The sequence below is a fragment of the Phocoena sinus genome, chromosome 20, assembly GCF_008692025.1.
Source record: "Phocoena sinus isolate mPhoSin1 chromosome 20, mPhoSin1.pri, whole genome shotgun sequence".
NCBI lineage: Eukaryota > Metazoa > Chordata > Mammalia > Artiodactyla > Phocoenidae > Phocoena > Phocoena sinus.
Genome location: NC_045782.1, coordinates 573,836 through 597,854, shown reverse-complemented (window position 1 = coordinate 597,854; position 24,019 = coordinate 573,836). Strand labels below are relative to the sequence as shown.

General features: G+C 48.7%; 1 protein-coding gene across 4 annotated transcripts; it reads left to right on the top strand.

Annotated features, from left to right (window-relative positions):
* The first annotated feature begins 676 nt into the window (after positions 1-676).
* Positions 677-24,019, top strand: COPS3 (COP9 signalosome subunit 3). 4 transcript variants are annotated; one of them, XM_032616852.1, is made up of 13 exons: positions 749-820; positions 4,739-4,868; positions 7,356-7,404; positions 7,512-7,624; positions 7,716-7,765; positions 9,426-9,518; positions 10,976-11,155; positions 13,544-13,684; positions 15,584-15,757; positions 18,790-18,876; positions 22,337-22,450; positions 23,329-23,409; positions 23,701-24,019. In XM_032616852.1, exons 4-13 carry the CDS (start codon positions 7,528-7,530, stop codon positions 23,752-23,754), a joined length of 1,071 nt encoding a protein of 356 aa, XP_032472743.1. In that variant the 5' UTR covers positions 749-820; positions 4,739-4,868; positions 7,356-7,404; positions 7,512-7,527; the 3' UTR covers positions 23,755-24,019. The 4 variants fall into 4 exon arrangements, with proteins under 4 accessions (XP_032472741.1, XP_032472740.1, XP_032472742.1 ...); XM_032616850.1 differs by lacking the exon at positions 7,356-7,404 and having other exon boundaries at positions 677-820; XM_032616849.1 differs by lacking the exon at positions 7,356-7,404 and having other exon boundaries at positions 677-820; positions 23,329-24,019.

Below are 24,019 nucleotides of genomic sequence, written 5' to 3'. Positions count from 1 at the left end.
ATATTTCATATCGACTGACTACTGTAATAGCTTCCTAAATGATTCTCTGAGGTTATCCATGTAAAGTCAGACAGCCCTTTCTAAGTGCAAGTCTGATCATGCCGCTCTCTTGCATCAAACTCTCCGTGGCGTCCCAATCTTTCGGGGAAAAGTCCAGTATCTTTAACACAGCTTACTTGACGTGGTCCCTGTCTATCCTGTAGCAGCCCCACTTCACATCACTCCCCTCCAACCATAAGTATTTTACGTGGTTTATCGTGAGAATTGTACAGATGGGGAAACAAGGCAGAGGACAGCCAAGGTACTTGCCCAGACTCACAGAGCTACTAAGCGGTAGACAAGGGATTTGACCGCATGCTGCCTGCCTGGCCGGACTACTACCTCGCAGGAAAAGCCTCAGGGAAGAGGTGGCAATTAAGCCGGGCTTGGAGGATTTGGCAAGGTGTTACACGGGACAGCCATTCCCAACAAAATCCGGAAAGGATGTGCCTAACTAGGAGTTCTGTTCCTTCCTTTGCCCACCATCCCCGTTTATCCCAGGGAGCGATTTCGCGTGCGCACAGAACGAAGACGGAAGGGAAAGAAAGCTGCCTTCCGGCGTGGCATCCCCAGAGCGGATTCCATGGAAACAGTAGCCGGGTCCCAGGTAGGTGAGATCTCGCGGTGCTTGAGCGGCGGAAGTGACGTCATCGCCCTCGAGGCCCTCCAGTGGGTCGCCGGTCCTCGTCCCGCGTGCGCCGCCTCCGCCGCCGGGTCGCCGGGAACATGGCGTCTGCCCTGGAGCAGTTCGTCAACAGCGTCCGCCAGCTGTCGGCCCAAGGTGAGGCGGTGGGCGCAGGCCGCGACTCTGCGTCCGGTTTGGCCCGGGGGTCTCGGCGCTTGGGCCGGGGCTGACGAGCGCGCGAGCTGGGCGCCCTCTCCGCCCTGGTCCCGACACCCGGCCTCCGCCCCCCGCCGTCGGTGCCCCCTCGGTCTCGGCTCCCGGCGGCCCCTCCCGACCTGGCCGCGTGGCGGGGCCCCTCGCGGCTTGGTGCGCGCGTCCCCCGGGGGCCCTGGCTCCAGGCTCCCCTCTTGCGGGCGGAGTTGTGACCGTTGTTAATTTTCTTCCTAATTTTCATGCCGTTGGTTCGTTCGTTTCATCACCTGCGTATCGAGCCCTGGGCCCAGAATTAAAGTAGTTGGCCGCTGCTGTAAGGCCTCTTTCCCCACCCTGTTTGTTCATTCGTGGAATAGAAATGGCCCTATTCCGCCGAGTTGTCAGGACAGAGAGGGAGGAACCGTTAAAGTTGCAGGAGCTGCGTGACCTCGGGTAGGCACGCTTCTCTCCTGAGTTCCGTGGGCAGGCGCTGCCCCGAGGTTGCTCAGGTGTGGGGCGCGGTTCTGTCTCGTTTCTCTCGTTACTGGTAGGAGTTGGCTTCACAGGTGAGCCATATTCTCTAGGCGTGAAGAAGCCATCCATGCGTTCGTTCGTGCCACGGACTTAAGTTTCTCCTTCCCGCGGTTCCGTGTGCCTAGAAGCTTTGGGCTGGAGTCCTGTCTCGGTCGCTCGGTGTGCCAGCCGCCTAATTTCCCCGGGCCAGTATCCTTATTTACAAGACAGAACTAGGGCTGTGGTCGTGAGCATCAAGCAGGATCACTTATCTGAAAGCTTTGCACACACGCTCTGTGCAAGTCGCTGCTTTAGGAGCCGTGTGCCGGACAGAGAGGCACAGGACACTTGCGTGCCTGTGCCCCTGTGCCTCGTGCTTGTGCCTCATGCTCCCCGAATAGCAAACGTTAATGAGCTTGTTTCCTCAGCTCTTATTCAGAATTTTCTCCCATGAACCTTAAGTGAAGGGAATGGCATAATGTCCCAGCTTTCTCTGATTAGAGGACGTTTCATTGGCCCCCATCTGGTTGGGTTCATTTCACACGCACCCTGTGGCCCTTAGGTGTGTCTCCCCCTTGGCCTGCACGAAGTGACTGCCTTATGATTTCAGGGTGACCCAGCATTTCTCTTAGGTCTCATCTCAGGATTAGTTATTTAATTGGGGGAAAATCATGGACTGAAACGCTTAATTGTGGGTGATTCAAATCACTGCAAAGAAGCTATTTCATTCCTGCCAGTGAGATCTCTAACAACATGATGATGAGTTGGTATTGATATTTCCCAGTTCAACTAGTATTATTACCGTGAAAGGTGATACCTAATGAGATCACGGACTTTCTTTGTTATTGTTTTGCAGTGAGTGTGATAATAAGGAAATGTTTATTTTTGGTAAAAATTTAAAAGTATAGTAAGAAGCTCTAGAAATTATCAGAGTTCCTGGCTACAGTCACTTGGATTTTTTAAGTATTATACCATTTGAGTGTTTTTTAAATTTATTTTATTTTTTAGTAAATTTTTATTTGTTTATTTATTTATGGCTGCGTTGGGTCTTCGTTGCTGCACGCGGGCTTTCTCCAGTTGCGGCAAGCGGGGGCTACTGTCATTGCGATGGCTTCTCTTGTTGTGGACTCTAGGTGCAAGGGCTTCAGTAGTTGTGGCACGTGGGCTCAATAGTTGTGGCTTGCGGGCTATAGAGCGCAAGCTCAGTATTTGTGGTGCATGGGCTTAGTTGCTCCGTGGCATGTGGGATCTTCGCAGACCAGGGCTCGAACCTGTGTCTCCTGCATTGGCAGGCGGATTCTTAACCACTGCACCACCAGGGAAGCCCCTAAGTGTTTTTTAATAGGAAAAATCACTCAGTTACTAAATAGAAGCAGCTGGTATGGGTAGCTTGAAGTTCAAAATGTGAACGAGAACTGTTGAGGAGGAAACTTGAGAGGTTAATGCCCGTGGACTTATGTGTACCCTCCACCGTCACCAGAAAACAGCTGGTAGGATGTGGGAGTAGAGTGTGGCGTGGTGTCTGTCATCAGAACAACCCATTAAAATGGGTGAGTCTACACCATCGATAATCACCAGGGAAATGCAAAGCAGAGCCACAGTGAGATAGCACCTCACACCTGTCAGAGTGGCTATCATCAACGAGTCCACAAATAACACATGTTGGTGAGGATGTGGAGAAAAGGAAATCCTCGTGCACTGTTGGTGGGAATGTAAATTGGTGCAGTCACTGTGGAAAATAGTATGGAGGTTCCTCAAAAAACTAAAAACAGAACTACCATACAATCCAGCAATTCCACTCCTGGGTATATATCCAAAGGAAATGAAAACACTGATTTGGAAAGATACATGCATCCCAGTGCTCATAGCACTGTTTACAATTGCCAAGATGTGGAAGCACCTAAGTCCATCAACAGATGAATAGATACAGAAGATATGGTACACACACACACACACACACACACACACACACACACACACACACAGAGTGGAATACTACTCAGCCATAAAAAAGAATGAAATTTTGCCGTTTGCAACAACATGGTTGTTGGGGGTATTATGTTTAGTCAAGTAAGTCAGAGAGAGAAAGACAAATACTGCATGTTATCACCTACATGTGGAATCTAAAAAATACAACAAACTAATGAATATAACAAAAAAGAAACTGACATATAGAAAACAAACTAGTGGTTACCAGTGGGGTGAGGGAAGGGGAGGGGGCAGGATAGGGGTAGGGGATTAAAAGGTACAAACTACTATGTATAGAATAAACTATAAGGATATATTGTACAGCACAGGGAATATAGCCAATATTTTAGAATAACTATAAAATAACTATAAACTATAAATGGAGTATAACCTTTAGGAATTGTGAGTCAGTATCTTGTACACCTGAAACTTATATAACATTGTAAATCAACTATATCTCAATTAAAAAAGAAAATTCCTTGGGGGGAAATCGGTGAGTCTAATTCTGGCCTAATTAGATTCTGTACCTTAGCTGTTAAGGCATAATATTGTGGTATTGGGGAAAGATTGGTGGGTCAATTAGATTAATTCAACAAGCTGCTTGTTGATTGATTGGGTGCTGGGCAAGCACTGCGTTCTGAAGCTGGGGAAGGGACGACTGTCCTGCTGAGTTCATGTGAATGACCTAACCCCAGGATCCCGGGGATGCAGAGAGCACAGGGGACAGAGAGCCGTGGGAGGGGGGGCCCGGGCTGACCGTTGACGTGAGTGAGTCGGGTCATGGGGGTCGTGGAAGAGTGGCGAGGGAGCACTGAGCTTGGAGAGCAGCCGTGCAGAGACCTAAGGCGAGAGCGGGGACGCTGGTGTGTGAGGGGGGGCTCAGGAGGCCAGACGGGGCCGAGGGGGCGTTTGGAGGGGTGTGATGGGAGTTGCACTTCAGAAAGGTCAGACAGGTGCAGCGTGGGCTGTGGGCTGGACGAGAGAGATGGAAGGAGGCAGACCACTTGGAAGACGTGGAAGACGGTGGAGTCCAGACAGGAAATGGTGGGGATCTGAGGGAAGGTGGAGGAAGAGAAAGGAGTGGACCCAGAGGCTTAGCCGTAAGGTGAAGTCATAGTCCTAGAGGTGCGGCGGTGCTGGCGGTGATGTGAACACTGCTGGCTTGGGGGACTGGAAGCGAGAGTGGAGAAAAGGGGAAACCTTCAGGGGCCAGAGGAAAGTGGGAAGTTTAGTGCTGAGGCTGCAGGCAAGACGTCTTTGGCCCTTCTGGGTCCTCGTGGGAAATGAAGGAGAAGAAATCACCTTCAGGCACCTGCAGGTCTGAGGTGTGAAGTCTGGGATTTGACCTCCTTTGGTTGGTTAGTGGTATAACTGAATGATAGTGTTATTCCTGTTTTCCAGGGCAAATGACTCAGCTTTGTGAACTGATCAACAAGAGTGGGGAGCTCCTTGCGAAGAACTTATCCCATCTGGACACCGTGCTCGGGGCTCTGGATGTCCAGGAGCACTCCTTGGGAGTCCTTGCTGTTCTGTAAGGGCGTTTTCCTCTATGAGTTTGTGCACGCTGAACCTCAGCGCTGCACTTTCTGGCTTTGGGTTTTTTTGGTGTATTCAGTAAGCCCTGGAAATGACAGTGAGCTCTTTTGCACAGCTAAAGTCACGTTGTAGTAGTTACCTTTAACTCGATGCGGCTAATCGTTGCTTTCATTTTTATTTATTTTACTTTTTAAAATTAATTTCTATTGGGGTATAGTTGCTTTACAGTGTCGTGTTAGTTTCTGCTGTACAGCAAAGTGAATCAACTATACATATATTCCCTCTTTTTTAGATTTCCTTCCCATTTAGGTCACCACAGAGCACTGAGTAGAGTTCCCTGTGCTATACAGTAGGTGCTTTTATATTTTGTTCTGTTTTATCATCTTTTTTTTTTTTTTTTTTTTTTTTTTTTTTTTGCGGTACGCGGGCCTCTCACCGTCGTGGCCTCTCCCGTTGCGGAGCACAGGCTCCGGACGCGCAGGCTCAGCGGCCATGGCCCACGGGCCCAGCCGCTCCGCGGCATGTGGGATCCTCCCGGACCGGGGCACGAACCCGCGTCCCCTGCATCGGCAGGCGGACTCCCAACCACTGCGCCACCAGGGAAGCCCTGTTTTATCATCTTTTAAAACTCTTATGTTTATACACGTTTTGAAATGTATTTTAAAAAATGAATGGCCATCTCAGTTGAGGGCGCTGTAATTTGCGTTTATCTGAGTACTTCTATTCACGTAGTCCGTTGGATTCTCCCCATTTTCTTTTTTTTTTTTTTTTTTTCTCCCCATTTTCTAACTCGGAAAGAAAAGAGGGAAGAGTGACAGAACAGGGCACAGGGGCTATACCGAGTGAAGTTACCAATGATCCAGAGCAGCCTGGCTTCCAATTCCCTTCAGACAAGTTTAAGCTGGTTTTTTTTCCCCCTTTTTAAAAAAGCTATAGTTGCTGTACAAGTTTAAGCTGTTTTAGGGCCAAGTTAAATTGACGTTATTTCAGTTGGTCTGTTGAACTCTTGTGGCTCTGTGTCTTTGACAGTTGAATTCTTTTCTCTTGATGTTGTAGTGTTATAAATCGGGATTTTGTGGTTGTTATGAAAGTTGAGGTAACGTAAGTAAACTGAGAAGAAATTGACCTCAAGTGAGGGTCTGGCTCCATTTGCACTGAGGTTCTGAGACAGGTATGCGTCAGGAGGAAGGTGCCGTCGGAACACGGGCGGCCAGTAGCTCATGTGCCTGTTTGAATGTAAATCTTTATGGCTGAGTGAAGTGAAAGATCCAGTTCCTCAGTTGCACTTGCCACACCCCAAGGGCTCAGGAGCCGCCTGTAGCCACTGCTTCAGACGATGCAGATGTGGAGCAGGGCCTCCGCTGCAGGAGGTTCCGCGGGTTGGGATGGCTGGGGAAGATTTCTGCCACCTGTGGTTTCCGATTAAAAGAACAGAAAGCATGATTTGTACACACGTCAGCTTACGCGGATGCGCATGTCAAGTGAGGTGATGTGTGTGGAAGCTGTTTGAAACTAGAAGGCGTTTTACGTTGTATATCAGTTAAAGGAAACCTGGGAAGAACCCCGACCTTGTTTCCAGGTCCCCTGGGTTTGAATCTATGTTCTGCTGATTATGAGGTGTGAGGCCCTGAGCTTCATATTTTTATTTATAAAATGGAAGTCACAATGCCTTACTGACCTATTGTGAAGCCCAAATGAGATTGTTTGGACACATTTTGATACTTGGAAAGTGTGATTACAGATGTAAGGTGGCATTGTTAAGTAATACTATATAGATGGAAGTACAAAGTGAAAGATGGAGAAATTGTCATTAGGCGATAATACCCATTTGATTTTTCTTGAAATGAGTTTAAACCATTCAGTTTTTTGTTTTTTTTAAAGAAGAGCTTGCAGTTTACGTGTAAGCAGTGTCTAAGTGGTGGTAGCTTATGTGATTTCTCCCTCGAAACCTCTCCGACCCCCTCTTGGTGTTTACGATGGCACTTGGTGGCACCATCTCCCAGGTGGCTCGGCATGGGTCACCTGCCTGAGTCGTCCCTCTTCTCAGCACTCCACTCCTTCCGGGCCTGCCCTGCAGCTAGTTTTTCTCCCAGGTCACCCAGCATCCCCTGGGTCCTGGGGCAGCACCGTGACCATGAGCCGCTGCCGTGGCCTCCGGCCAGCCCGTAGCTTCAGTGTGTTCTGCTCAGGCAGGAAAAGCCCACAGTGGGTTTCTAGGCGAATAAAGCAGTACGGAGCACATTGGACTGCAAAAGAAATGTATTTTTAAAAATTGTTGGTTATGAGTTTATATTCAGTTACTTCACGAGTATCAGAACAACCTGATATTTGGCCTCATTTGACGGAGTTTTCTTTTTTGAAAGTTCTTTTTTGGTTGCATTTTATTTCTTGCCTAACTGCTCTGGGTAAAAAGTTGTTCTTTTTTTAAGCATATTTTTCTTAACCTCTATTTGTGTCCATGTTCTGTGTCTTGACTGTGCAGAGAACCAGGCCGGGAGAATCTCACAGATTCCAGTTCTTCATTTTTAAAAGTACTGTGACTCCTTTAACTTCACAGAGCATTGGAGGCAGGACGGACGGACTTCTCCGTTTCCCTGTGAGACGCCAGGACAAGTTGCTTCTTTTCTCTGTGTTGTAGGTTTGTGAAGTTTTCTATGCCCAGCGTTCCTGACTTCGAGACGCTGTTCTCACAGGTTCAGCTCTTCATCAGCACTTGTAACGGGGAGCACATTCGCTATGCAACAGACACCTGTAAGGGGAACAGCTTTTTCTTCTTTTCCACAGAATGTATTCTGCCCTGTAGTCATTTATATTTTCAATATTTTATTATTGTTGTGTCTAGTTGCTGGGCTTTGCCATCAGCTAACAAATGCACTTGTGGAAAGAAAACAGGTAAGAATGTTATTTGAGTATTTATAGCTCTGTTTCGCACGCCTCTAACCTGCACAATGTAAGGGTTCCAGCCTGGTGTTGAGACCCTAGTGCTCGGATGTACGTGGTCGCTGTGGGGCTCTGACCACAGAAGTGGTGCCTCAAGGGGGAGACTGCTGCTTGTGTTTAGAACTGCCATTCTAGCACCCTTGTGCTGTAAAATGCCGCTTTTTTGTTTGTTAAACCTTTTAACTTGCAATTATGACATAATTTTAGCTTTACAAAAAAGTTGTTAGGTTAGTATACTTAATTGCCATAAATGCCCTTCACCCAGAGCCCCCAGCTGTTAGCGTCTTACACCCAGAGCCCCCAGCTGTTAGCGTCTTACGCCCAGAGCCCCCAGCTGTTAGCGTCTTACGCCCAGAGCCCCCAGCTGTTAGCGTCTTACGCCCAGAGCCCCCAGCTGTTAGCGTCTTACGCCCAGAGCCCCCAGCTGTTAGCATCTTACGCCCAGAGCCCCCAGCTGTTAGCGTCTTACGCCCAGAGCCCCCAGCTGTTAGCGTCTTACGCCCAGAGCCCCCAGCTGTTAGTGTCTTACCATACTTGTTGGTTCTTTTCTCTTTTTCCTGAGCCCCGGAAAGAAAGTTGCAGATGTGATGCGTGAGTGCCTCAGCGAGTGTTTCTTAAAAATTAGGACAAATTAAGACGTTCTCTTACATGACTGCAGCACACTGACCAACATGAGGAGATGAGCTCGGATCGACTCCTTTAGCAAATCTGACCTGGTTCCGATTTTGCCAGTTGTTTCACTGATATCTTTTATAACAGAAGAAAGTCTCAGATCACGGGTTGAATTACATTGTTGTGTGTCTTTAGTTTCCTTTAATCTGGTAAACTCTTTATTTTTTGTGTTATTGACACAAGTTGTAATTTGTAAGTTTCTTTTTGATTTGAAATTCAACTTTAAGACTAGTGTAAAAGAGGCTGAAAACAGAGAACCAGTTGGTATTTTGTGGGAGCACTAGATAATTATTGTTTGAGGGAGATGGTTAATCCCAAGTCTCTACTGAAAAAACATGTTAAGTTCCTCAGCTATTTTACGGTCACACCTCCTCTCCAGAAGCCGACTGCACCTCGTGTGGTTCTTGGTCTTGTTATTCATGGTCAGGGCAGGAAAACGGTCCGTTTGTGCTTGGAGCTGCCATTCTGGCGCCCCTTGTGCTGTAAAAGGGGCTTGTGTCACTCTCAACAGCAGTTTACCGCCAGGTAAGAGAGGTTGCTGGAGAGAATTTGCAGGTGACACCTAGACTGCCCTGCGGGACAACGCCAACGTCCTGATCCACAATTCAGTCTCCTAAGCATAGGTCTCATCTGTTGTGAATAATTTGTAAAATCTTTGTTTAGCTGTAAGTATAATGAACTCTTGAGAATGTAATGTTGCTTTTGATTATTGATCTCCAGTAATTAGAAAAAGCTTTATGATTTAAAAAGTTGTGCTGAATTACTCTACATATCACAATAAACGGCTTAAGACAACATTTTCTGACTGAATAGGGGCAGAAGTTTCGTGAGAGGCTGTGGGACCCTCCTCTTGCGGTTTAGAAGAGCCCATCAGTATGTTACTTTCGTTTCTAAGTGACAGCCTAGGACCCAGCGTGCTGACAGGTGTCCTTTCCGACAGCCCCTGCGCGGAATCGGCGTCCTTAAGCAGGCCATTGACAAGATGCAGATGAACACAAACCAGTTGACCTCCGTCCATGCTGACCTTTGCCAGGTGAGCAGCGAGGGGTTGCCCCGAGTCACGGCTGGGCTTGGTGAAGATGCCGCTGTGTTCTAAGCCTCGGAATGTGTAGCTGCCCCTGTTGCTGGGAAGGGAATCTTGGGGCTACTGAGCGCAAACCATTGACCGAGGCCCAGCTAGTCAGCTCGTGATGTGGGGGCAGGTGGGGTGAGTAGCGCTGGTGACCTTAACGATCCCAGTAAGGAGCTCTGGAACCTGAGGACGAACCAGGTGACTTCTTACACTTTAAAGTGTTGTTCATGTATTTATTTTATTTTGTGTGACTCCAAACCCAGATGGCAAGGCGGGGTGGGTATATAATGAAGCCCGTCTCCCACCTGCTGACTGGCCACCCATCCCTTCTCTCCAAAGGAAACTGGAATTAGTAGTTTCTTAGGCATCCTTCCAAATATGGTTTATGCACATATAAGCAGATATGTTTATATTTGTTCTCTCTAGTTTTTTAAACACAAATACTAATCTATACAATGTCTTATGTACCTTGCTTTTTTCTTACTGTGTCTTGGAGATGATTCCATGTCAGTGCTTTACGGCTGCAGAGAATTCCATAACATGGGTTTACTCGGTCCCTGTGGGGTATCTAGATTGTTTCCTTAATGAATAACGTGGTATGTGGATTATTTCAACCACATGTTCTAATTTCACATGGAGACGTGCTCTCTTTTCTCTTTATTTATTTATTTTTTGGCTGCGTTGGGTCTTCGTTGCAGTGCGCAGGCTTCTCATCGTGGTGGCTTCTCTTGTTGCGGAACGCGGGCTCTAGGTGCACGGGCTCTAGAGCGCAGGCTCAGTAGTTGTGGCGCGCAGGCTTGGTTGCTCTGCGGCATGTGGGATCTCCCCGGACCAGGGCTCAAAGCCGTGTCCCCTGCATTGGCGGGCGGATTCTTAACCACTGCGCCACCAGGGAAGTCCCCTCTTTATTTCTTCTAAAAAACTTTTGTGATGGAGGTGTGACGTACATACAGTAAAGTTCGCAGATCTCAGGTGTACTGTGAGTTTGTGCCTGTGCGTGCCCTGTGCCGCATCACCCAGACACAGAACTTTGCTGGATCTTTGCTTTCTTGAGCTGCACATTCCCTACGCTTACCTGAAGGGTTCAGACATGGAAAAGGAGTGATTGGAGAGAAACTGTTCTTACTTCACCAGGTCAGTGAAGAGAAAAGGTCACACTTGTCGTGCATCTGTAAATAGATGGGCTTTGCTTCATTTGTGGAGCCCTTTATGTCATAGCTGGTTAGTCTTTTCTAAAGAAATGCTATTGTATTCTGAATGCCTAAGAAAATGGAATAACGTGCTGACATTTAGATCATTTTAGTCAATAAAATGTAAAGCCAGTTATTTTCTAGAACTTTGCGGAATCTGCGAATTTGCTCTTTCTGCTAAAGCCGAAGTGCACCTAGAATGATGGCTTCATGTCAATTTTTCCACAGCTGTGTTTGCTGGCGAAGTGCTTTAAGCCCGCCCTCCCGTACCTGGACGTGGACATGGTGGACATCTGCAAAGAGAATGGGGCCTATGAGGCCAAGCACTTCCTGTGCTACTATTACTACGGCGGGATGGTCTACACCGGGCTGAAGAACTTCGAGCGAGCACTCTACTTCTACGAGCAGGTAGTCGGCTTGTTCTGAAACCAGATGTGACATTCGGTTAAGTTTTTCTTTCTTTCATTGTTTTTTTTGGCTGCACCGCGTGGCCTGTGGGATCTTAGCTCCCCGACCAGGGATTGAACCCAGGGCCACAGCAGTGAAAGCGCTGAGCCCTAACCACTGGACTGTCAGGGAACTCCCGAGTTTTTGTTACTTTAATAAATAAAACATTCTTCTGGTCTGTAATTCAAAGGGTGTGAAGGAGTACACAGTGAAGAGTGCCTCCCACCTTTGTGTCTGTGTAATGAGACATTGCCGTAGCTCTGCAGCTTCACTCAGGGTCTAACAAAGACAGTACTGGCTAAAACCAGTGTTTTAGGATAAATTTGCCACATGTCCATAAGTTGTTTCATTCAGAGCACATGTTCAGGTAATAAAAGACATTCCAAGCCTCAGAGGAGCTCATGGTATATTTGAGATGCTGTAGAAGCCCCCGCACAGACTTGTGAGTGGGCATCGCCTCAGTGAGCGGGAGCTGACCAGCATTGCTGGGGGCCTAGGGCAGGGTGACCACAGGTGCTGTTGGCAGGGGTGATACCTTTCAAGGACGTGACTGGTCAGGTAGGACCTTCCAGGGGACTACATTGACCGTACGGTCACAATTTCAGTTCCTCAGAAAACTGCGAGCACACAACCCGCAGCGACTGAACGCGCGCGGTGGCTCTGCAGCCCAGCAGAGGTGGGGTGAGCCCGCCGCTGGTCTAGGGGTGCCGAGACATGGGCACGCGGCAGGAAGGTGCGTGGTCTGTCACAGAGAGTTGAAATGTCAAAGACACAGCATGTTTACGTTTACAGCTAGAAGGCTTTTACCTGATAATCCACGTAGTCCCTCTTTTGCCCACGTGACAGTCTACTTCATGGCGCTGTGTCTTCATGATGTACATCAGTTCCAGGTAGTATTAGTACCTTAATTTCAGGAGGTGACACAGATTTTGTTTTACTGCCTTTTTAAAATCCAAAAGAAGGATGTACTTAGTGAAAAAAATTCAGATCACACAGCATTATATAAAGAGTGAAAGTAGCCTCCTCCTCTTACCCCTTGCTACATGTGGCCCTGGCAGTTCACTAGCCCCCGGTTGGCGTGGTACTCTAAGCAGATGTGGTGCTTCGCCATTAAAGCAGTGCTGCGTGTGGATCGTGGCACTTGTGTTCTTCTGCGCTTGCACGAGTGTTTCCGTTGAATAATTCTCAGAAGTGCCTTATAGGCTCAGTGGCTTGGATTTTGATTTGGAACATTTGGGCTGATTTGGGCGTGATAGTTTTGAATTCTTAACCCTCATGAATCCAGGTGAAAAAAGGTGGAAAGGCAGCCTCAGGATGGGAGGAAATATTGGCAGATCACATTTCTGATAAGAGACTTACATCCGGAATATACAAAGATGTCTTAAAACTCAACAATAAAATTTTAGAAATGGGCAATGGGTTTGAATAGACATTGCTCTAAAGAAGATAGGCAGATGGCTAAAAGCACTAGTCATCAGGGAGATGCAAATCGAAACCACAGTGTGATATCAAGCCACACGAGGATGGCTGAAGTTAAAAAGAGAGCCAATAACGTGTCGATGAGGATGTGGGCAGTTCAGAGCCCTCGTGACTGCCAGTGGGGTGTACAGTGGTGTGGCCGCTTTGCAAATAGTTCTGCGCTTCCTCAAAACGTTAAACCTAAAACTTCCAAGTGACCTGGCACTTTGCTCGCAGGATTGCACCCGAGAGAAGTGGAGACAAATGTGCGCTCAGATCCGTACATGAATGTTCACAGCGGCATGATGGCTCACGTGGCCAGCTGCCCGCCAGCTGAGGATCTGAGTGCACAGAAGGTGGGGCACTGTGGGCCCATGACACAGAATGAGGTCCTGACGCAGGCCACTGCAGGGGTGTGCCCTGAAAATGTCACCTCGAGGCTGCTCCCGAAAGACTGCATGGAGCCATTTATGGGACTTCCCTGGCGGTCCAGTGGTTAGGACTCTGTGGTCTCACTGCCCAGGGCCTGGGTTCAGTCCCTGGTTGGGGAACTGGGATCCCGTAAGCCACGCAGCGAGGCCACACACACAGAAAAAAGCCATTTATGTGCACTGTCCAGAGTAGCCAAATCCATTGAGATGTGAAGTAGAGGAGTGGTTGCCTGGGGTTGGGGGGTGGGCGGTGACCACTGACGGCCTGGGGTTTCTTTTTAGGGGGTGAAAATGTTCTGAAATTCGGTAGTGGTGATAGTCGCACAGCTTGGTGAAGACACCAAAGCCCGCGAGTTGGATGTGTTCAAAGGGTAAATGCTAGAGTTAATAAAAGGTAGTGATTTAGTATAAGTGCTCTTTTCCTAATTCAAGCTCCCCTGCTGTCTTCACTCCTGCTCAGGCCATCGCCACTCCTGCTATGGCTGTCAGTCACATCATGCTGGAGGCATATAAAAAGTATATTCTCGTTTCTTTGATACTGCTTGGCAAAGTGCAACAGCTGCCGAAATATACGTCTCAAATTGTGGGTAGATTCATTAAGGTGAGTTTTTGAAACAGAAGGATTTCTTAGGTGACATGTTCTGTTCATAGGAAATCGTGGTGATGCGTAGCTCTGTAATCTTTTTTTTTTTTTTTTTTTTTTCTGCGGTACGCGGGCCTCTCTCACTGTTGTGGCCTCTCCCGTTGTGGAGCGCAGGCTCAGCGGCCATGGCTCACGGGCCCAGCCGCTCCGCGGCACGTGGGATCCTCCCGGACCAGGGCACGAACCCGCGTCCCCTACATCGGCAGGCGGACTCTCAACCGCTGTGCCACCAGGGAAGCCCTCTGTCGTCTTATTCTAGGGGCCCTAACTCTCCCAGCACGTTAAATTAGCAGATGCTCACTTGCTGGCTGCTGGGCGTCTGGCAGAGCCCGAACCCTCCCAGTCCGTGCACACCGATTGCCTGACGGACCGTGATGTTACTAGGAATCTGTTTTCACACTTTTGCTCTGGGTGATCATAGCTGTAGATGTTTAAGGTCCTAGAAAAGCAGTGCTGACTCTGTTGGACTCTCACTTTGACCAAGTGCTGGGGAATCTTATTAGACCCCAAGCGCTGCTCACAGAGCTGCTCTTGTTTCCCTGAGAACTCAGCCCTGGGACCACGTGAAGAAATGACCTACTTTTTTTAAAAAAATAATACATGCTCATGGGGTTTTGTTTTGTTTTTTTAAAACTGAAGTCACTATCATTCTGATAACAATTTTTTGCTGACCCTCCTTGTACAAAATTCAGAATTTTACTCGATCAGTGTGAGAGTCTTCCTGATGAGAAGATTTCCGTGCTGCCTTGTTGAGGGTGGCCCGTGTCCTTCTCTAAGAGCCCGTTGTGCTTCTCGGACTCCAGGCTTTTAGTCACATACGGGGGCATGGGGGTGGGTAGAAGGATGCGCAGGTTTGGGGAGCTCCTGGGGTGATTGAAGTGGCCCTAGGAGGAGGGCCTTTGTAAGGTGAGGTCCCCATGACTCAGCCTCCTTCCCCACAATTGTGGTTTGTTGGCGGTGATACCAGAGTGGTGAAGAGGGCACAGGCTTCAGGGTGGGGATGCAGGTTTGAATCCGTGTCTCAGGACCACGGACCTACTCGTGGGCCTGGGTCCGGTTTCTCACGTATAAGAGAGAGGGGAATGCTTGCGCATGTATAAGATAGAGGGGAACGCATGTGCATGTAGTAAGAGGGCAACGTACGTTCACATAATGAGACGGGAACGCATGTGCATGTAATAAGGGCAACGCATGCACATGTATGATAGAGGGCAACGCATGCTCACATAATGAGATAGAGGGCAATGCATGCGCACGTAATAAGATAGAGGGCAACGTATGCGCACGTAGTAAGCTAGAGGGCAATGCATGCGCGCGTATAAGATAGAGGGCAACACATGCTCATGTAATAAGATAGAGGGGAGCGCATGCGATGGTGAAAGCAGCACATCTCTGAGTGCGCCCTCAGCCCTGTTGTCTCTGGTTCCCCCAGAAGTAGCGGGTTGTCCCGTTGCGCCCGGTGAGGTATGTGTGAGAGGGAGAGGGAACTGAGAAGGGTGGGAATTTTCCTTCTTTCTTCCCAAAGTGGTTTATCAAGAGAAAAATCAAGAGCCCCTGATGGAGAAAAACGACCTGTGTGCCTTTACTAACTGTGTACTGCACTTGCTGTGCAGCAGTTGCTCTGTACTACAAAGTGGGTGTTGTTTTTGTTTGACAGTAAACTACTCCATGGTGCATTTCTATCCTTGGTCTTGAAAACTAGGCATTTGCTTTGGGTAAATTATAATTGGTTAGGTAACAGTAAAGGATGTTGAATGTACTTACTCCAAATTTAGTGCCATGTTTTCTTTTGCGTCTTACACAGGCTCCGTTCCTCTAACTCTCGAATCTGGTTTCTTCCCGCCTGCACACCTTTAGCCTCTTAGCAACGCGTACCACGAGTTAGCGCAAGTTTATTCCACCAACAACCCCTCGGAGCTCCGCACCCTGGTGACCAAGCACAGCGAGACCTTCACTCGCGACAACAACATGGGGCTGGTGAAGCAGTGCCTGTCCTCGCTGTACAAGAAGAACATCCAGAGGCTCACCAAGGTGAGGCCCTGGCCGGGCCCCTCCTGACCCTGGGCTCCTCTTCTCCCCTCGTCCCCCTCAGCGCCGAGGCAGCAGCACAGGGTCTCGGCCTGAGGAAGAGCTCTCCCAGCTGACTCCCTAGGGCACTTTGATGGGTGCTTTTGGTCTTTCCAGTGCTGGGACAGGGTATTTGAGAAGAGGGACAGGTGAAGGGCAAGAGGTGGGAGATACGGCCACCCTGGGAGGTACAGACAGGGAGCCCGGGGGCGTGGCCACGCTGCTCTGGACCGTGCGGCGGGCTGACCCACGCGGGGGCACAGGGCCAGCACACTGGAGCTGGGGGAGGTGAGCCGATCGTGTATTTTCTATTTTCAAGATGAAAATAAACCTAGTGGCTTTTGATGACGGAAAATACGCTTATTATCAAATGTTAAAACTGCCCAGGAAAGTGTAAAAAGAAAAACGAAGCTCCCCATGAGCCAGGAAGGCGTTTGCTGCAGGCAGTGGTAAACCAACAGAGAGCAGCGGCGACCGGGACGGTGCGGCTCTTCTCCTGGGGCTTAAGGACGGGGCGGTTGGGCTCCAGGCAGAGGAGGGGAAAGGGTGCTGCTCAGTTGATGCGAGGGCCAGGGAGGCTGGAGGGGACCAGGGGGAGGAGGGGCAGCCGGGGAGGCCGCCACTGCGCGGGGAGAATCGCTCCTGGAGCAGGAGGAGAGGGAAGGGTCACCGCACACGAGGAGGAGGCCCCTTCCAGACACTCCAGACATCCATCTGTAAGAGGAAGATGGAGACACGAAAGAGAGAGCGCCTTGAGAAGAGGAAAAACAAATGTCCTGTCAGAGAAAAGCCAGCTGGACCCGTAGGCTAAAAAGACCGGACCTAAGAGATTCAAGGTGACCAGCCGCTGAATTCTCCCCACAGTGTTTTCCATTTGGCCCAGGTGCCAACACAGCTGCTCTAAGTACAATAAGTTTCTATCTCACCATCGAGAGGAGCTGCTGGGAAACAGCTGCACCCGTAGGTGACTGGTACTGGGAGTTTAGATGGAAAACCAAAATGTGAACAAGGAGAGAAGACAGTACACGTTCAAAAAGATGTTAATTTACCAAATGGCAAGTGAGAGTTAAATGAAGAATTAGAACTCAGGGAATCTAGTAAGTAGGCATCATTGCGAAAATCATCAGTTAAACTCTCGTGAAATAGTCAACCCCAGTTCGTCACTTTGGAATCAGTTGATAGCTTATACCGAGAAGTCGGTATGCTTTATATGGAAAGTGCGGTTTTCCATTTTGGATTGGATAAACACGGATCCAGAGTGTGACCAAACAAACATGAAGGGCCTTGGGTGGCCAGTCCAGGGCGGGGCAGTGGCTTCACAGTCACCAGCGTCCTGGTCCTACTGTGCTGACTTACCATTGATTTGAGTCCGCTGGGCTGATAAGCCCTTCCCGGCGGCCTTGGGGGGGCATCACAGCTGCTGATGGGCAGGGGCGCCGCCACAGAGGACGCGTGGCGTCATGTCCTGGTGCCAGAACAGTAGATGGGGCATCAGAGGATTTTCCAGCCAGGTTAGTAGTCTGCTATTCAAAGGGCAAAAAACTCAAAGGCTTTTAAAGAAGTCTCAGCAGGTGTACTGTATGTGGGTGTTGGGATGAGAGGCTGCTGCAGGGCCACTGGGGAAATGGGCTTATCATGTGAGGCTCAGATCTGCTCCACATTCATGTTTTGTGGGCGTCTCTCTAAATCCCTCTGCTCTGTGTGTAGACACCCCATTAACTGTAGTTGGGATCATACTGTATGTGCTGTCCTGTACACTGCTTTTTTTCACTGTCTTCACCTTGTTTCCGTGGCAATGTAAGCCTGCACCACAATCACTACGTCATACTCTGTTGTACAGATGGTCACAACTCACTCAACCAGTCCTCTTCTGGTAGACATTCAAGTGGAAGTTTCTCCTTCTTTTGAAATGGGGAAAAGGACAGTTCCGGGTATTTAGAAATGTTCACTTTTGAGTCCTCATTGGCGCTAAACTACTTAGATACTTCTTAGAATGAACAGTAGTTTCATTTGGAGAGGGCATGCTACTCTTTGAACTAAAGTATATGTATCAGTAGAATTTTTGGTCATTGACTTATCAAGAATTTTCAACATCACAGTCTTAACATGGCCTGTTGTGAAAATGCCATCATTGTAAATATTGCCAGCTGCCCTAAAAAAAAAAAAGAGTTCTTTTAATTTCTTCCTGAAAGGGGGCATTTTCATCAAGTCCCAGGCAAACCAATGATAAACACTGGTTTCCTTTTAACCCCCTATTTGTTTACACATTCTAGCTTTGAATTTTGAAGGACGGATGTGATTTTTTTTCAATTTTATATTATTTACAAGGTAATATGTTTACAATACGAAATTCAAAGGCACAAAAATCTCCATCCAGTTCCTGTACCCCAGCTGGCCTTTTCTTTCCCCAGAGGCAGCCTGGTGTCACCCGCTTCTCAGATATCCTTCCAGAGATCATCTGTGCACATAGAAGCACATGCACTCATACGCACGTGTGCTGTCACACGTATGCCCTCTTTCCTTGTACACAGATGTGAGCGTGCTGTAGACCCTGTTTTGCATCCTTTTTTGTATTTAACGATGCACATGTCTTGGATTCTTTTCCAGCTCATAAAAAGTGTCCACACCCAGTGAGTTTTTTTACAACCGTGTAGGAGTCCGTTCGTGTAATTGCGCTGCACTCAGCCAGTCCTCTGCTGACGGACTTCTAGGTGGTTCCAATCTTTGCCGTTGCAGGCGGTGCTGAAACGGCGGTGCACACGTCATTTCAGATGTACAGGACACACGTGTGGGATACTGCTTAAAAGTCATTAGTCCTCTAGGAAACTGATGCTGAAACCTTCGCTTATCCACTGCATGTCACCGTCACAACAAAACGTTACCTTGTACAGTATGGGAGAGCAGATTTTCAGAGACTCAGTAGAGCTCTGCACACATTGAATAAAATTCCTCTCCTCAGCGTTTCTACTTGTGACTATTTAACTTCTGAATTTCAGACCTTTCTAACGCTGTCATTACAAGACATGGCAAGTCGCGTGCAGTTATCTGGACCTCAGGAGGCAGAGAAGTATGTCTTGCACATGGTGAGTGCGTTGCTGTTGTTCAAAAAGTAATCACTGGATTTTTGTCCTTGTCAAGGTAACAGGTGTTTACGATAGAAAATACAAAGGAGGACGAGGGGGGCCCATCCAGTGTCAACCACTGTGGACATTTTCGTCGATTTCCTTACAGTCTTTGGGGTTTTCCCGTGACACGTACTCATGTGTCACACACAGTGGTGTCTTAGCAGTGCTCCGTATTTATATTTTCATTGTCACAGTTTTTGTGAATATCGTTTAAAACACTCATGAAATATTTCAGATAATACAAAGAGACACAAAGCAGTGCTGCTCTGCCTGCTGGTCTGTGATGAGCCCACGGACGAGCCGTACGTGGGGCAGGGCCCTGCTGCCCTGAGGAAGTCCTGTGCAGCGAGGTAGGGGCCTGGTGACCTCATGGGTGGCAGTCTGACTCACCCCCCTCCTGGGCCGTGTCACCCCAAGAGCACACTCAGAGCAGATCCCCACGCGCTCAGCTCCAGCTGCAGATAGCAGATGTCACAGGACACCTGAGACCCATTTACTTCCCAGTTGTAACTCCCCACTCCCCAAATTTAAATGCGCATTTATTTGTTTGTTTATTTGTTTTTTAAAGGTTGGCATTTTTATATTATTTATTTATTTATTTACTTACTTTGGCAGGGCTGCATTGGGTCTTCGTTGCGGTGTGCGGGCTTCTCATTGCGGTGGCTTCTCGTTGCCGAGCGTGGCTCTAGGCACGCGGGCTTCAGTAGTTGCGGCACGGGGGCTCAATAGTTGTGGCGCACGGGCTTAGTTGTTCCACGGTATGTGAGATCTTCCCAGACCAGGGCTCGAACCCGTGTCCCTTGCTTTGGCAGGCAGATTCTTAACCACTGCGCCACCAGGGAAGCCCCTGGATAAGCATTTAAGTGACTATGTGGTAGCCCACCGAGTTGACATAGCATCATTTGGTTATTCTGTCACACAAGCGCATGCCTCCGATCTGATCCCCAAGAGCAAACCTCTGTCCTCAGCCCGGGCCAGGCGCGCCTTCTCACGTAGAAAGTCAGCATTCTGCGTTTTCTGCTAGTGATCTCCCCTGTGATGTCAGGAGTGCTGCCAGGTCCGGATTAGGAGTCATGAAACTGTTTTCAGTTGTGATAATGGAGTATTTTCTTTCCATAGTTCAATTTACAAATGTTTGGAGGTTTTTTCCTTCAACGTAATCCTCCAAACACAGAGACACACATCCCAAACAAACAAAACCTGTCCCACCTCCCCAGCCTCGGAGCGCCTGCTGAGAGCACCTTGCCGCCCACAGGGTTTCGTCCCGTGGGTCAGCCGCACACCTCCCCGGACTTGCTCGTCAGCGGTGCGGACACAGCTAGCGAGGTGCTTGCCCAGGCCAGACGGACCCTGACAGGCTCCAGACCGGCTGGCGGTGTTCTATCTGCCGGAGACACGTGGCATTTGCCAGGGCAAATGTCTGAGGGCGCTTCTGGTCGTCACACCTGGGGGTGCTACTCACATGTAGCGGGTAGAGCCAGGGGCACTGCTCAAGCTCCCGCGATGCAGAGGACCGCGCCCGCCACAAAGAATTGTCTGGCTCAAAACGTCAGGCCACACCTGAAAAATCCTGCCCTACCGTGTAAAATTTATGAAGGCAGGGGTTATTCTTTAAGACTCAATTTTTTTAGAGCGGTTTGAGGTTCATAGCACAATTGAGGGGAAAGGACAGGGTTCCCCGCCCCACACGTGCACAGCTTCCCCTTATCAGTATCCCTACCGGGTGGGACAGTTCTTAGCAACTGACAGCCCTACACAGATGTGTCACCATCCCAAGGCCTTAGTGTACATTAGGGTTCGTTCACGGTGTTGGACGTTCTGTGGGTTTGCACAGGTGTATAAGGACATGGATCCGTCATAGTATCGTGTGGAATATTTTCATTGCCCTGAAAGTCCTCTGTGCTCTATTTGTCCCTCTCCCCTCCCCCACCCCCACTGATCTTTTTATTTTCTCCAGTTTTGCCTTTTCCAGAATGTCGTATAGTTGGAATCAAGCAGTGTGCAGCCTTCTCACACCTGCTCCCAGCCCTACCTCTGCCTAGAAACGTCATTATGATCCTGCTTTCTAACGGCCTAGTTTTAGTCACGTCCTGTTTCTGAGTTTTATATAAAAGGAGGCGTACAGCATATGTACTTCAGGATCTGGCTCGTCCTGCTCGACACCATGAGATTCACGCACAGTGTTGCGTGTCATTGTAGTCGGTTCATTTGCAGGGCCGCAGCGTTCCACGGTATGGGGCTGCCTTTCCGTTCCCGTCGGGGGACGCTTGGGTTGTTCCCAGTTGTGGTTACTACAGAGAGTGCCACTGTGGTGAGCCCGGTGTGCGTGTCCTTCCCCTTTGTGAAGAGGCAGCTCTCTTTGCTCATGGGGTCAGAGTTACGCCTTCTGTTTAGTGTGTGTTGGGCTGTTGGTGTTTCATTAACTGGGGCCCATCCCTTTCCAGGATGGAAAGGAGCAGACCAGCTCAGGCAGCTCAGTTCCACTGTGACAGACCACTGTCACCTGGGGAGCAATTTGTTAGTATAACACCTGTTTGGGATTTTATTGGCTTCTCGCTTTTTACTTCATGGACAGGATTTGGCGATGAAGTTCAAACAAATAAATCCCCCGTTGTTGATGCAAAGAACAAAGACCTTAAAACTGCCTTGGAATCAACACTGGCAGAAAAGTTTTCTTAAAGGACCAGAAGACAATTTCTACTGGGGAGAAACAAAAATGTGTTAGGGTTTCACTTTTTAAAATGCAACGGCAATGTCAGTTATATCTCACAGAAATTTTCTAAAGATGTAAGGGCACTTCCGAAACATTATGCTAGAGAAGCAAGAAACGGAGACCACATATTGTCTGACTCCATTTATATGAAGCATCCAGAACAGGCAAATCCATGGCGCAGAAAGTAGACTAGTGGTTGCAGGGGGCTTGGGAGGAGGGGAAATGGGCAGCGACTGCCTAAATGGGGTGGGTTCCCCGTGGGGGCAGTGAGATCTTCTGAAACAGGGTAGAGTTGGTGGCTGCACACCACAAGTGTAGTTGAATCCTCTGAATTGTTCACTTTAAAATGGTTAATTTGGGACTTGCCTGGCGGTCCAGTGGTTATGACTCTGCGCTCCCAATGCAGGGGGCACGGGTTCAGTCCCTGGTTGGGGAACTAAGATCCTGTATGCCGCATGGCCAAATAAATAAATTAATTAAGTAAAATGGTTAATTTACCTTATGTGGATTTTACCCCTTCACATCTGTCTTGGTGCAGAGCACATGACAGGTATTTAATAGATATCTTTGAATAAGCAGGTGGTGCTTATAAATACGCATACAGATTTATTTATTGCTTTCTGTGATTTCTCCTGATTGTATTGAAACACTGCATATTCACATCGTTTTTGGGTCTAAACTGCTTTCCTGATTTCTCTTTTATAGATAGAAGATGGTGAAATTTTTGCAAGTATTAATCAGAAGGATGGGATGGTCAGTTTCCATGATAACCCTGAAAAATATAATAACCCCGCCATGCTTCATAACATCGATCAGGAGGTAAATATGAATGCCAGGTGTTTTGGGCTGATGTTCATGATGTTATACCTGAAACACTGACTGTATGTTCCAAGATAATTTTAGCTCTAAATATGGGTAGTTCCCAACTAGTTTTCTAAGAACATCTTATTTCTTAGAAAGGTAATTTCAAGCTGGACTCTCCCAGGTTGTACGATTATAAGTAGATGGTGGGTTAGCTTATTTGTCTAGCTCACCAAAGCCTCCTTCAACTCCTGAAACAGTTGAAGGGTCTTAGAATCGGTATGGTTTTATCCGTACCCAGTGGCCACCTATACTGTAGAGCCTTCAGTAATGTGAATCTGGAGCCCCAGCTCAGGAAGTCAGGAATCCCCTGTCTCTGCTGGGGGAGAGTGGGCAGCTGGAGGAGACGAGCCGTCCGCGGTTGGCCCTGGGCAGCAGCATGGGCCCCAGAGCGCATCCTGCTCCGAGTGCTTGCCGGGATCTGGACGTGAGCCAGGAGTGTGTGGGTGGTCTGGTTTCTTACCTCTGTTTAGGCAAACGGATTGAACTGAACAGCTCCAGAACCTTCAAAGCAGTATGTCTCCACAGTCTGTTTTTGGCAATTCCAAGTTTTCTTTAAAAAACCCTGAAAACGGGGAGGTTTTTTATGTAACTCGTGTGATGGCAAATGAATATTTTTAGGTCTCACTGCAAAAGATGTCAGCGTGTTTGATGACGGGGCGCTGCCCCAGGTCCTGCTGTACTGTGTTGCTGACGGAATCCAAAACTTCTGACTCCAGAATTCATCTGGCCCCAGGGCTGTGACCCTGTAGCACCCACAGTAATAGTCTAGGCTAAAAAGGTGAAGTTGCCCTAAACCCACTCACTCAGTGCATCCACACCTGTCTGCCATGCAGATGCTGAGGTGCATAGAGCTGGACGAACGGCTGAGGGCCATGGACCAGGAGATCACAGTGAACCCCCAGTTCGTGCAGAAGGTGACTGGGGCCCCCTCACTCACTGAGTGGGCCGGGCGGGGCAGGGTGGCATCCTCCATCAGGAGTGTGAGCTTGTGCCCAGAAGCCATATTGGGGAGGCTCACAGAGACATACTCGTTGGGGACGTTTCCAGACTCCAGGCTGGAAGTGTGTTTAGGGATGAGGGTGGGGGTCCTGGACCTGCCTACCCCGCACACGGGGTGGCGTCCTCGGGGGCGTAGGTGTCCGGGGGCTGGCGGGAAACCCTTGGCCAGGGCAGACAAGCGCACTGCCTCTTTCCCTCCCTCCCAGAGCATGGGGTCACAGGAAGACGATTCGGGAAACAAGCCATCCAGTTATTCCTGAAGCCAGTGCCCCTCCTGAGTTTCAAAGAAGCCTTCTCCGTGTACGGGGCAGGTGTCGGGAAGGCAGCAGGGAGGACCAGACCCGTCTCACCTAGACACTAAGGCGGTGTGTTTTGTTTTGACATCTTCGGTCCTGTGTGCTTTCAGAAAACCATTCTCTCTGCAAAGAAAGGAAAACGTTTTCAAACTTTAAAGCCTGTTGTGGATTTATTTATCCTCAGATTAATGTGGTTATTGCATTAAATCTACCTTTTTGTTTTAAATTA